A 13,806-nucleotide genomic window follows, 5' to 3' on the forward strand; every position below is an offset into this window, starting at 1 on the left:
ACGCTTTTGTGCTTAAAAAGTATAAAAAAATATATTTTTTGAAAAAAAAATGAACGATTGTTTTGCTAGATAAGACCTTTCTTCCTCGGCTGGGATCGTTTAGAGCCTTTGAAGCTGCATTTAAACTACATTTTGGAAGTTTAAAATCGGAGCATCAATGAAGTCCATTATATGAAGAAAAATCCTGAAATGTTTTCCTCAAAAACCATAATTTCTTTACGACTGAAGACAGAAAGACATGAACATCTTTGATGACAAGGGGTGAGTAAATTATTTGTAAATTGTTGTTCCGGAAGTGGACTTCTCCCTTAAGACAGACTTGCCGCCACCTACTGGTGGTTTTAGTGTCATACTTTTTTATCCATGACCAGCGTAAACCAGCTAGGCTTCCAGCACAATAAAACACACAGCAAAATGTAGTTTAGTTACTTGTTTAATTGTGAGGACCAAATATTCAACAAAAAAATTTTTGACATTGTGGGACTGTTTTGTCTGGCCCCACAACGAAAACATCTTATAAATCAAAGTTAATTTAATAAGTTTAGGTAATTTAATAAAAGTTTTTTTGTAAAATAAAAATGTATTTTAAAATAAATAAAAAAAAAAAAAAAAAAAACTTGGGCAGACGATCCCCCTTGATTTATTTTGTTATTTTTTTTCTCAATTCGACCACTGCTTTTACAAGTAAGGTTAAACAAGAACACACACACACACAGAGAGAGAGAGAGAGAGAGAGAGAGAGCGAGCGAGCGCACTATAAATCAGTTGTTGAGTAAGTTCATCCTCTTCCAGTCTCCGGTGATGAGCGCCGCTCCTGCATTCAGCCGCTCCTCGCCTCCATTCTGCGCGCTCCGGGTTCACTGACTGTCTTCGAAGGTAGCTAACAATATCTTTCCTTTGCATTTTGCTTGTTTTATTGATTTTATTTTTATCGAGTCGAATTATAATACAGTCTACCGCTACTTGTTGCTTAGTCGTAACCATTCTTTAATATCAAATTAAAACAAAATAGTTATTCTAATAAAATCAAGAAAGCTGTATTTTGGAAATATTCTGTGTATTTAACAGAAAGGTGCTGTGACAAATAAAAGAAAAACGGCGCATTAAATAAGTTGAAACGTGAGAGTGGAAGAGATATTACTAAATGACTATAACAACAAAATGAACATTGATTTTGGGATGGTTTGTTTAGGTCAGTGTAAGATGGCCATTCATGTGGAAGGACTGCTGGCCATCGTCATCTTCTACGTGTTGATTTTAATCGTGGGAATCTGGGCAGCGTGGAAGAACAAAAACTCCGGGATCTCAGAGGGAACAGACCGCAGTGAATCCATCATGGTCGGCGGTCGAGACATTGGTCTGTTTGTAGGTGGATTTACTATGACCGGTGAGTTTCTCTCATCTCTTTCTGCAAAGTTCATTACTGCATAGCAAAATGTTTTTGAGATGCGAATATGAATACTGTTTTGTTGTTTGACAGCAAGAATTAGTGTATGATAAATTTATTTATTTATGAAATGCTTGGTGGTTGATAAGAAGGATATTTCCTGAATTAGTTACTTGTTTTGAAGCGAGTAATACTTAGAGTGCAAATTTAAATCGAATTTAAAGCGTTTTGTCTTTTTATTTAAATCATGTTTATAGAAGAAAAGCCAGGGTTTTTAAAAAAAAAAAAAAAAATGATTTAATGATTCTTATGTTTTTTTTTTCTTTTGTCCACCTAATATGCTAATTAGAATCTAAAGTATTCAAGGAAGCCAATCACTTGTTCTGTTTGGGTTAACTGGAGTATTAAAAATAAATGGAATAACCAAGGAATATATATAGAGAGAGAGTGTGTCTGCTAACACACACTCGCCTACAGCTTAAATCACTTTCCTCCTCACAGAAATGTTCACACACATACATGCATTAAAACAAAATAAACACAAGAACATAGTGAGCTCTTGTGTTTGTCACCGTATGTTTTCTTGATTCTTTCTCTAATCGCAGCCACGTGGGTTGGAGGAGGTTACATCAACGGCACGGCAGAGTCCGTGTATCTGCCCGGCTCCGGTCTGGCTTGGGCTCAGGCACCGTTTGGTTACGCACTCAGTTTAGTAGTAGGTGAGATGATTTTACACTGATGAATTCATCATAATTCATGGATTTCAAATCAGTGTATTAGCACATTTAAAATTAGCACAAAAAAAACATAACCCCACTACATCACTTAAAGGTGCAGTGTGTAATTTTTTGACTGTACCAAAGCATGAAAACACCATAATACATTCACAGGTGTTTAGGAAACCTGCTAAGTCCACATACTAATTTCTCCAAAAATCAGTGTTACAGCCAGTTATTCTACTTTGAAAATGTGCGTTCCGTGTTGGAATGTCTGTTATTGTTTTAGTCTGTGTGACTCTGCCCATTGCCAGTTTAACCAATAGTATTTTAACACCTTGGGTTGCCGGAGAGTGGAAAACAGCATAACGCAACCATGGAAGCCAGCAAACAAACTGGGTCAGAGATTGCAGATTCTACCCGACCTAAAAAGCCCCAGCATCCATCTAAAATGCTCTATGACCAGAGGCATATTAAAGAAGAAGTCCACTTCCAAAACAAGATTCACATATAATTTATTCACCTCCTTGTCATCCAAGATGTTGATGTCTTTCTTTCTTCAGTTGTAAAGAAATTATATTTTTTGAGGAAAACATTTCAGGATTTTTCTCCATATAATGGACTTATATGGTGTCCCAATTTTGAACTTCAAAAATGCAGTTTAAATGCTGCTTCAAACGATCACAAATGCAGCTGTAAACGATGCGGCTCTGCCTTTTTTCCGGTTCATGACATTTAGGGTATGTCGAAAAATCTCATGTTCTCCCTCAACTTCAGAATTGGTCTTCTTTGCACGTTCACTTTGCAAAGACTGTGTCGGTACTTCTGCAGAGATGTAGGATGATTTTGAAATGATTTTTGAAGTAGAGGGAGAAAATACAATCTGAGTTTTTTGACATACCTTAACTGTCTTTATATAATACACAGAGTTCAGGTAGAGTAAGACAAGACGAGCATTTGAGATTAAACGTATTTAAATTGTATTTTTTTTAATGAAAATAACCGATTGTTATGCTAGATAAGACCCTTCTTTCTCGGCTGGGATCGTTTACAACCGCATTTGGGATCTTTTGAAGTCGCATTTAAACTGCATTTTGTAAGTTCAAAATTTGTACCACCATACCAGTCCACATTTGTCATATGGAGACAAATGCTGAATAATTTCTTTATGACTGAAGAAAGAAAGACATGAACATCTTGGATGACAAGGGGGTGAGTACATTATCTGTGACTCTTTGTTTTGGAAGTGGACTTCTCCATTAAAACAGATAAATCAACTCATCAACTTACAGTGCAAGTTGAAGGCTTGTCGCCTTCCATCGTCAGTTGCGCTCATTGCTGGCGTGTCCTCAATCTGGCAATACGTGTGTGGCGCATCTGAGGAGAAGGGGTGGGAGAAACAGTATTTTGAATGTGGACTGCAGTACCCATTTCAGCAGCTAACTGTCAATATTACATACTGCACCTTTGATACCAAGTCATGGCTTTTACAAATACTAAAGGCTGATGACTGTAAAAAAAGGCCCATTTCACAGCATCTTTAAAATACAATGCCTCACATTTTGAGAGCATACATGCATTCCTATAACTTAGTATGTAGTATGTGGTGAGGTTGACAGTGCGCGTCTTTTCGCCCAGGTGGGTTGTTCTTTGCGAAGCCCATGCGCTCTAAAGGCTACGTGACGATGCTCGACCCGTTCCAGCAGATCTATGGGAAGAGAATGGGAGGCCTGCTCTTTATACCTGCTTTACTGGGAGAGATTTTCTGGTCAGCTGCCATTTTGTCAGCTTTGGGTATGAAAATACACTATATATAACACACAGAAAGCTTCAAAGATACATCAGTATTGTCTGAACACAGAATAAAAACCTGTCCAAACCGCACTGTCCTCTTCACAGGTGCAACACTGAGCGTGATTGTAGACATCAACATCAACATGTCAGTTGTGATTTCAGCACTGATTGCGATTTTCTACACGCTGGTTGGGGGACTGTACTCGGTGGCGTACACAGATGTCGTCCAACTCTTCTGCATTTTCATAGGTTTGGTGAGTCTTTTCTACAAACATGTACATGTATGACAGTCAGCAGAATATCACATTTCTACACAGAAGTATATTCGGTTAGATAATCAAAGTGTTGTAACGCAGCTGAAGTCATTGAAGCCCACCTGTGTTCCAAAGAATCCCACTGTGTCTGTTTGATTGTAAATGCCACACAATAAACACTTCACTTTTTTGTTTGTGTTTGAAGACTAAATAAAGAACAGCTGATCAAGTGGATAGAATTGAACTGCTCAACCTAAGCTTTTGATCAGTGGTTTTCTCTAAACTGATCATTGTCCCGCTGTCGTCTGACTCTCTTTTGTCCCTCTTTCAGTCTCAGGCTCTTCATAGCAGCTCCATAGGCCATAGGCTCACTTATAGTGTTGTACATTTATTCTGTAATTTTGCTCATTTTGTCCACACTGTGTAAACATGAGGTAAAGTGTCTGACTGAAAAGAATGTTTTGAATAAATTCAGTTAATGCTGTTTTATATGAGGTTCAGTGTGCTCATATATATTAAAAAAGCCACTTAGAGCCTTTTTTTTTTGTTGGTTTTATGTAAGTCTAAAATATTATTTAACATAATTGAATTGACCTAACTACATGTATAGCAACAAGGTAAGTGTTGTAGGTTAAATTTCAGTTTGGCTAAAGTTAAATCTGACATATTTTCATTTTCTGTGTTCATCAATTGTTGTGTTCATTTTTTTAATTCATCCTATCCATCACTCACTTTATCCTTCAGATGATCCCTCCTTTCAAATACAAACTAGAGCTTTGAGTTACCAATCAATATTAGGTTGCATTTCATATACAAGGGTTTTCCTTTTTAAACTCTTACCGATAATTTTGTCAACTAACAGTGACTATCAGAGAGTTGCAAAACATGATCACAAATAACTGAACTTTTTAAATAAAACATAAAATGGCAGTACCAATTTACTATGCAACAGATCATTTATATAATTCTCTCTGCTTCTTTTATATTTAGAAAATATTGTTTACTAAATATACTGATATTGTTTGTGGGTTTATTAGAGTATGAAAAATCAAATCGTTTGGTTCATGTTTCCATGACATACAACTGCTAGCTACTAATATCTAAAACCAGGCTGAAGTATGATTTGTTTTGTAATTTCCACTATTTATTTTTATCTAGCTTGTATTCTTAAAAGGTTGACATTGAGATAGTAGCGGTTGGATATAATTGAAAATGTCAGAATACACCCATGTGATTTTTTTTCCCCGTGTCTTAATTTAGTGGATAAGTGTGCCGTTTGCCCTGTCCAATCCTGCTGTGTCAGACATCGGTGTCACCGCAGTAAACACAGAGTTCCAGTCGCCATGGCTGGGTGAGATCGATCCATCTGATGGCTGGATGTGGGCTGACAACTTTTGTCTTCTTGTGAGTCAGTGCAGAAACACACTCGCCACATACAGCAAAAGCCCACGCTGAAATACGATGCTCAGTGAAAGTTTTATTTTAAGGCATCAAAACTTTAATGCAAAAATGTATTAAGAAGTCTGGTTTGATTGCTACATCTTATTGTAGGATTTGTATTACTGTATGGTCTGGAAATGCATTGCGTGCATCTTGCATTTTGCCATTCTTTAAACTTAAAGGGGTCATCGGATTCCCATTTTTTTTCACAAGTTGATATGATTCTTTAAGGTCTTACTGAAAAGTCTATAATATACTTTAGTTCTCAATGGTTGTGTAAAACAACACCCTTTTTACCTTGTCAAAATGAGCTCTGCAAAAATCATCCCATCCTGAGGGATTGTTCCTTTAAATGCAAATGAGCGCTGCTCGCCCCGCCCCTCTCTTCTCTCTGCTGCTCTGACAGATTGTTTACTTCAGCCGCATTTAGCGCGTTTAGCTGTGAAACTTGTTAACTAGCACATTATTAGGAAAGGTGATTGCAGAGATTCATAAAAAAACCCTTATACTCACTTCTGCTGTAAGTGAAGCTGGATCATGAATGATTTGCGTGAACATAGATGGATATATGTAGATCAGAAGGTGCATTCCATTCACAAACAAATATAATCCACTGCATCTTCAGCAATCAATAAACACTACATTCATTATTACATCCAGCAACACAACACCTCAGTCGCTCAGTCGGAGATATTCTTGTCTAACTTACATCCCTGCTCCAGCATCAAAACAATGGAGGTCTGACTGTTACAGCTGGTCTGAGGTAAGACGCTCATGTCAATCAACTATGGTGGGAGTGTCCTCTGTGGGTGTGACGGCACAACGACGGGCATCTGAGAACGGCTCGATTTGAAAAAGGGGATATTATTTTTACAGATTAATTAAAAACCACTGCATGGATTTTTATCATTATAGGGTAGATTTGTACATACACTGCCAACACACATTAATGTTCAAACAACATGAAAAAGTGAAGTTTGCATCCGATGACCCCTTTAAGTTTTGAAAACAGCTCCACACGGCCGTGTGGTTAAATCTCCCGTAGACAGAGCTGATGTGCTGAAAACCGCATCTCTCGGGATCTATCCATACTGTATTCATAGGTTAGGTTAGGTTCAGGGTTAGTGAACTCCTGCCTCATCGAATCCTGCTCAGATCTGGTGACACAATAGTAGCAAGACAAATGTCTGGTTTTGACAGCGTTTCTGTGTGTGTCCAGATGCTGGGTGGGATCCCGTGGCAGGTGTATTTCCAGCGGGTTCTCTCCGCCTCCTCGGCCAGCTACGCTCAAGTCCTCTCCTTCCTGGCTGCTTTCGGCTGTCTGGTCATGGCCGTGCCGTCCGTCCTGATTGGGGCTATAGGAGCCTCCACAGGTAACACACATGCACAGAAAGAGCACAGATACGGCTGTGTTTCCCACATCTCTCTTGTAAGAGAAGATCTGAGATCAGCTGCCAGCGGCGGGGGATTTCACGGCCAAACCAGCGTAACGCTGATGATTCCAGATGGCTGCTGTCATTTATGTCTGAGGAGTCGTGCGTTGAGCTGAATATGGCCGTATCTACAGGGGCTTCATTAAAGCTGTTGATCGCAGGCTTGTGAATCAGAGTCTCAGCTAATCAGCAGATGTTTTCTGTGCAGCCCTAATGAATAAGACTGATGTACAAAACACATCATAAATCAGTTATTACATACTTCACAGCTAAATCAGGCACACTATTTCAAGAATGTTTATTTTCTATTACAGAAGACGAAACTTGCATTTCATATCTTATATAAAATGTATAATATTTTAGCACATTTCGAATGATGCTTATACAAAGAATATGATGTGTGTGTGTTGAGATTGGAATCAGACGTCGTACGGTCCGGTTCCTCCGGTGGAGAAGGACGAGTCTGACATGATCCTGCCCATTGTCCTGCAGCATCTCTGTCCTCCGTTCATCTCGTTCTTTGGTTTGGGGGCGGTGTCGGCCGCTGTGATGTCATCCGCAGACTCCTCCATCCTCTCAGCCAGCTCCATGTTTGCACGAAATATTTACCAGCTTGCTTTTCGGCAGTCGGTAAGTTCTTAATACTGTCAATCCACTCGTGACCGCAGTGACTCTCATTCATTTATACACACACACTGTATTACTGTGTAAAACCTATGTAAACACAACTTAAGCAACCTAACAAAACATAGACTCCTGCCATTAGAAACTTTTACAATTATTGTTAGAATAATTCAAAATGCAACTAATTTCTACGACTGCATTTTAGTGCCATGTTAAAAAATAAAATAAATCTAAGATTAAAAAATTGAAGTTTTAATATTTCGAGAATAAAGTCGAAATATTTCAAGAATGAAGTCAAAATATTTCAACAATAAAGTCAAAATTATGGGAATAAAGTTGAAATTATGAGAATAAGGTCAAAATATTTTGAGAATGAAGTCAAAATTAGTAATTTGTAGCAATTACGAGATATAAGTTATAATATTCTAGCCTATTGCGCATACAAATGGCCTAGATTGGGAGCACCAGGAGATATTCTGAAGTCTCAGCTTTCAAAATCTGTCAGTTTTATAGCGACATACAAACAATATGTCTTACAATAACGTGTTTTTTTCACGCTCTTTATTGTGTCGTGACAGATCGCTGTATTCACCTCACTTTAAGCGGCACATGAGTCAGTCATCTTTCTGACTGCAATGAGAAATTTGTTTCATTAAATTAGGCTATACTGTTTTTTTCATTCCTTCTGATGTTCCCATATTTCAAGTTTATAGCACAATAAAAACGTAAAGAGGAAAACACATTTAAAGTTTGTATTTTGTGATAAAACTGATGGAATTTGACAGCTGAGCTATGTTATATTAAAAACAATAAAGCACACAATTATTGTAATTACTGGGTGGCTGGTGTGCTACAAATAATGAATGCAAGATGTTAAATATTATGTCCAATCATTTACTGTATTATATACTGTGAATAGTTACTTATACACTTCAGAAAAGACAACAATGTAACTTGTGGTGAAATTTTCACAAAGAAAACAGTATAATTTAATGAAATAAATGACTTATTGTAATCGAAAAGACGTCTGATTTCCATGAATACAGACCAGGTGTCCCACCACATTAAAGAGCATGAAAAACACATTATTGCAAGACACACTGTTTGTATTTCGCTATAAACGAACAGATTTTGAAAGCTGAGACTTTGTTTTATATTAATAGTACCAAAAGCACAAAGCTTATTGCTATTATTGGGTAGCTTTTGCAGTTTGTCTAAATAGTTTGTCTGTAATCATTTAGAATCGTCTGGCCCAGTTGACATCAATTGCAAATTACTTTTGTTTCAATTTGATATTTTTCGATGAAAGAAATCAAACCATTTTTCACTGAGAATAATGTGCTCTGATAAATTATATACAATAACAGCAGAAAAAAGGTAAATCAAGTCCATTGTGATTTCATGTTTTGAATTATTAGATTTACTTCAATAGTCATGCAGCCACATGAAACCATTGCTTTAATGTGTCGCTCTGCAGGCGTCGGATCGAGAGATAGTGTGGGTGATGAGGATCACCATCTTTGTGTTTGGAGCGTTAGCGACCGCCATGGCCCTCCTGACGGGCTCAGTTTACGGCCTGTGGTACCTGAGCTCAGACCTGGTGTACGTCATCATCTTCCCACAGCTCCTCTGCGTGCTGTTCGTCAAGGGCACCAACACCTACGGATCAGTGGCCGGTTACGTGTTTGGGCTGCTGCTGCGGATCGGCGGGGGCGAGCCGTACCTCAGGCTGCCCCCGTTCATCTACTACCCCGGCTGGCAGACGCGCGAGAAGGAGCACCGTCTCACGCGGGAGGTGGAGCGCTTCGTAGAGCAGAGGTTCCCCTATAAGACGGTCTCCATGCTGGCTTCGCTTCTGAGTAACACAGCCTTCTCATATGTAGCCAAATATCTGTTTGAGAGCGGCACGCTCTCGCCCAAGTATGACTTCCTGGACGCAGTGGTTTCCAGACACAGCAAAGAAACAATGGACAAGACCACGCTTGTCACCCATGACAATATCATCCTGTCAGAGCTGGCTGCTGTTAGGCCACGCCACGGAGGCTCTCTGGCAGGAACGTTCTTAAACACAGACGTCCTGACTGACGAGGACAACATGAGCCCAGACTCCAGCACTGAGCACCAGTAGAGAAACAGGAATGATTACATACTGAAGACAAAATGAGCAAGCTGCACCCTGGAAGAGGATGACAGCCGGCCAAAGAGGGAAAACTGTGCAATACTAATGGAGGGAAAACAAACATTACAATTACTGTTGACTTGACGTGACGTGATTGATGGTATGTATGAAACAAGCTTATGTTTATTCCTTTCGTCTGCTTAGAATATAACTGTTATAGAGCAATACGTTTTTAAAACTTACTGTCTGTAACTTCATAATCCATATCTTGTTTGAAGGAAATGGTTCACCCAAAAACGAACACGCTGTCTCTACTTACACACCCTCAAGACTGGTATTTGAAAGCAAACAGACCGTTAAGCACCAAAGATGATAGAAATCATCTGTATTTCAAGTCGGTCCTGCTTAATATTAGCGTTAGCACTTACATTTGATCCAGTGTGTTTTTTGTTTACGTGCATGTTTTGAAGAACACTTGCCAGATTGACATTTGCTGTTATTGAGTTCGAATTTGCTGTAGGTTTAGGGACCAGACAACTGTGTAATTTATTACATGCAGATACTTCAAATTTAAGTATAATGTAAGTCATATATTTATTTACACAGCAAGTATGTTGTGAATGCTATATTTTTATGTAAGTTGATATAGAGTGGCCACATGATAGCTTCGTTTGGGGAATTTAGGTCACTGTTCACTCTCTAATGCTATTCATATTCAATCTTGCTGCAGATATTGCAAGACCCTGCTGCTACTTGTGTGATTTTTTTTTTTTTTTAATTTTGGAGCTTAACAACATCTGTCCCTATTTATTTTCTTTTTATAAAAGGAGCAGTGGGAAAAGGGTTAACATTTTGTTCTATATAAGAAAGCAACGACCTGAGGGTGTGTAAATACTGACAGAATTGTAAAATATTCCAAGCCTTACAGATATGTTTTTAAGAAGCTTTAGATAAACATTCTTGTTGCACTGAACAAATAAACTAGCACATTTTGACTGAAGGTCAGACCTGATCAGGTAGACTTCAGTAGATGATAGATGAAAATCAACAGCATATTCAGACAGAAACTATGGAATTATAGAATTATAATCAATTATATGATTATAATGCAAAAGGCGGAGCATTCATCTCTGTGGAGTATATTAAAATCATGTCATGCACACCTAGCTGTGGATTATACTGCTTATATGACGTTCACTTGGTGGCACTGACAACTTAAAGCATTGATCATTGATGTTTGCAGTGCAAAATTTGACCAGAAAGGTAAAAATGATGGTTACTTTTCATGGCAGAGATCCAGCTTGTTGGAATGAATTATTCACATTGGAATCACGTGCATCTGTGCTGCGTTTCTGTAGTGAAGCTGTGAGAATTGCTTCAAAAACAGCAACGTTACCACCTTATTGCTAAGAAATGTGTCATATGTACAGTCTTTATAAAAATCTTTTCAGTAGCAAAGCTCTTTCATTATCAGAATCACATTGGTAGTGTTGACAGTATGCATACACATAAAACTAATGAAAGAGTTGATTTATGTGCAGTAATCTGCCTCATGTTCTACTTGGGACAAGCTGATTGGTGCTCTGCCTGTAATCCATCAGCCAATGAGCTTGATTTAAATAGTCCTGCTTCGGTGTTTGCTGCAGCTGCTTCTCTGCGGCCTGCCGTCAGGATTTTCTCTCCGATGTGCTGAGAACATTAGCGAATGATGCATTAGCCATGTTTTATTAAGCTTGGACCTACACTGGACTAGGTAAACTCTAGCCAAACCAGCTTAATGTTCACAGTAGGTGATTAGTTTGAATAAACCTGCCTGTATGCCAGCCCAGAAACACATAACTAGGTTATATGTCATTTTATTTAATATATCTAGTGTTAGCTCAATGTCGCCAGTGTGCAGCAGACACACCCATCTTAACGATTTCTATATATTGCTTATCCTCCACAAATTGACCATAAATGTTATAAACGGCCACAGTGACAATTAATTTACGTATCTCCTAAAAACCAATCCTGTGTGACTGATGCATGGCTCGTTTTAGGTCATAATACAGGCTATCAGTCAATGATGCCTATTGTTGTTTGGGGTTATTAATACGGCCACGGGGACGTTTGCACTGGAATCCATCAGCAGTCCGGCCATATAGAGATCAGTGCTCAGGACAGATATTTCAGACATTTGGCTCTGCCAGCTACACAGAGACAGTCAGTTCACTGGCGATGCACTGTTCGGCCAGGCTGGAGCAGCACAAATACAGCTGGTAAACTGGCAGCAGCAGAACACATGCCTCAGTGGATGAAGTTGGAGATTTGTGTTTTGTGTTTGTTAAGTGGATTTATGTCTGTTTATGTGCAGCCACAGCAGCTCAGTGTGTCTCAGCAGTAGCAAATTTTTAGTTTAGCAATACAAGTCTACTAACTACATCATAAACGTTCACACCAAGAGTTGTGACAACTTTGTGTGTGCAGTAAATAAGTGACCCCAGACCACAAAACCAGTCGTAAGTGTAAATTTCTCAAAATAGAGATTTATACATCATGCGAAAGCTGAATAAATAAGCTTCCCGTTGATGTATGTTTATATATCTGGAATCTGATGGTACAAAAAATTAAAATACTGAGAAAGTCACTTTTAAAGTTGTCCAAATTAAGTTCATAGCAATGCATATTACTAATGAAAAATGAAAGAAGTAGTCCACTTCCAGAACAACAATTCACAAATAATTTACTCACCTCCTTGTCATCCAAGATGTTCATGTCTTTCTGTCTTCAGTCGTGAAGAAATTAAGATTTTTGAGGAAAACATTTCAGGATTTTTCTCCATATAATGAACTTCAATTATGCCCCCGATTTTGAACTTACAAAATGTAGTTTAAATGCGGCTTCAAAGGGCTCGAAACGATCCCCCACTTATCTAGCGAAATGATCGGTCATTTTTTTTCGGAAAAAAAAAATTGTGTACTTTTTAAGCACAAAAGCTTGTGTAGCACAGGCTCTGGGATGCGCGTTCACGTACTATTGAATCATGTCGGAAGGTCACGTGGACGTAGGCGGAACTACAGACCTAGCGAACGCGAAAAGACTAAGAAAGTGCAAGTAAGTCAAACGCTGTTTACAAACAAAAATGTACAATGATGTCGGACGATTCTGAAGTTGTAGGAGAAAATAAGATGGAGTTTTTTGTCATACTCTACCTTTTTAAAGCTGGAGTACACAGACGATGAACTTAGACGTGATTCGTAGTAGTGATGGGAAGTTCGGATCATTTTACCGACTCGGACCCTTGAGTCTTGTTCAGCAAAACGAACAAATCTTTTTTCGAGTCAATTCGTTAATTTTAGCAAAATATAATGAAAATGTTACGTGTTACTTCCCTAACACATCTACTGCTTACACAAACGTTGATCACACTACAAACAAGACAAAACTATAATGCTATAAGAAAGATTCATTGTTTACCTGGGTCTTTAGTCTATGATTAGCTCACCTCACCTCTCATCTGACAAGTTTTCGGGTTTGAGTCGTTCGTTCATCACGTGACAACCCCAAAAGATGAAAGAATGACTCGAAAACCCAAAGACTCGAAACAGGTGAACTAATTCCAGTACAGAACCTAATAGGATGTTGCGCATGCGTGACTGAACGAATCACTCCATGAGACGAATCGTTCTTCCTAAGTGACATTAAAGATTCGTTCAAAATAAAAAAATCGTTCAAGAACGACCCATCACTAATTCATAGCATTGTGGATGCGCATCCCAGAGCCTGTGCTACACAAGCTTTTTTAAAAAGTATACAAATTTTTATTTTTCGGAAAAAATGGCCGATCGTTTCGCTAGATAAGACCCTTCTTCCTCGGCTGGGATCGTTTAGAGCCTTTGAAGCCGCATTTAAACTACATTTTGGAAGTTCAAAATCGGGGCACCAATCAAGTCCATTATATGAAGAAAAATCCTGAAATGTTTTCCTCAAAAACCATAATTTCTTTACGACTGAAAACAGAAAGACATGAACATCTTGGATGACAAGGGAGTGAGTA

The 13,806-nt window shown here is 38.5% G+C and overlaps 1 protein-coding gene across 1 annotated transcript; it reads left to right on the forward strand.

Moving 5' to 3' along the window:
• The first annotated feature begins 802 nt into the window (after positions 1-802).
• Positions 803-10,044, forward strand: LOC127171117 (high affinity choline transporter 1). The gene is made up of 9 exons (XM_051119561.1): positions 803-876; positions 1,193-1,387; positions 1,993-2,106; positions 3,742-3,897; positions 4,003-4,151; positions 5,412-5,555; positions 6,811-6,964; positions 7,437-7,654; positions 9,126-10,044. Exons 2-9 carry the CDS (start codon positions 1,204-1,206, stop codon positions 9,774-9,776), a joined length of 1,770 nt encoding a protein of 589 aa, XP_050975518.1. The 5' UTR covers positions 803-876; positions 1,193-1,203; the 3' UTR covers positions 9,777-10,044.
• The last annotated feature ends 3,762 nt before the right edge of the window (positions 10,045-13,806 follow it).

The sequence above is a fragment of the Labeo rohita genome, chromosome 9 (assembly GCF_022985175.1).
Source record: "Labeo rohita strain BAU-BD-2019 chromosome 9, IGBB_LRoh.1.0, whole genome shotgun sequence".
Classification (NCBI taxonomy): Eukaryota; Metazoa; Chordata; class Actinopteri; order Cypriniformes; family Cyprinidae; genus Labeo; species Labeo rohita.

What these genes read in the sequence shown, in the direction of transcription:
- LOC127171117 (XM_051119561.1), top strand. Translation starts at nt 1,204, where the DNA reads ATGGCCATTCATGTGGAAGGACTGCTGGCCATCGTCATCTTCTACGTG. An exon ending in AGGTGGATTTACTATGACCG is followed by an intron (nt 1,388 to 1,992) that starts GTGAGTTTCTCT and finishes CTCTAATCGCAG; the next exon opens with CCACGTGGGTTGGAGGAGGT. An exon ending in TGCCATTTTGTCAGCTTTGG is followed by an intron (nt 3,898 to 4,002) that starts GTATGAAAATAC and finishes TCCTCTTCACAG; the next exon opens with GTGCAACACTGAGCGTGATT.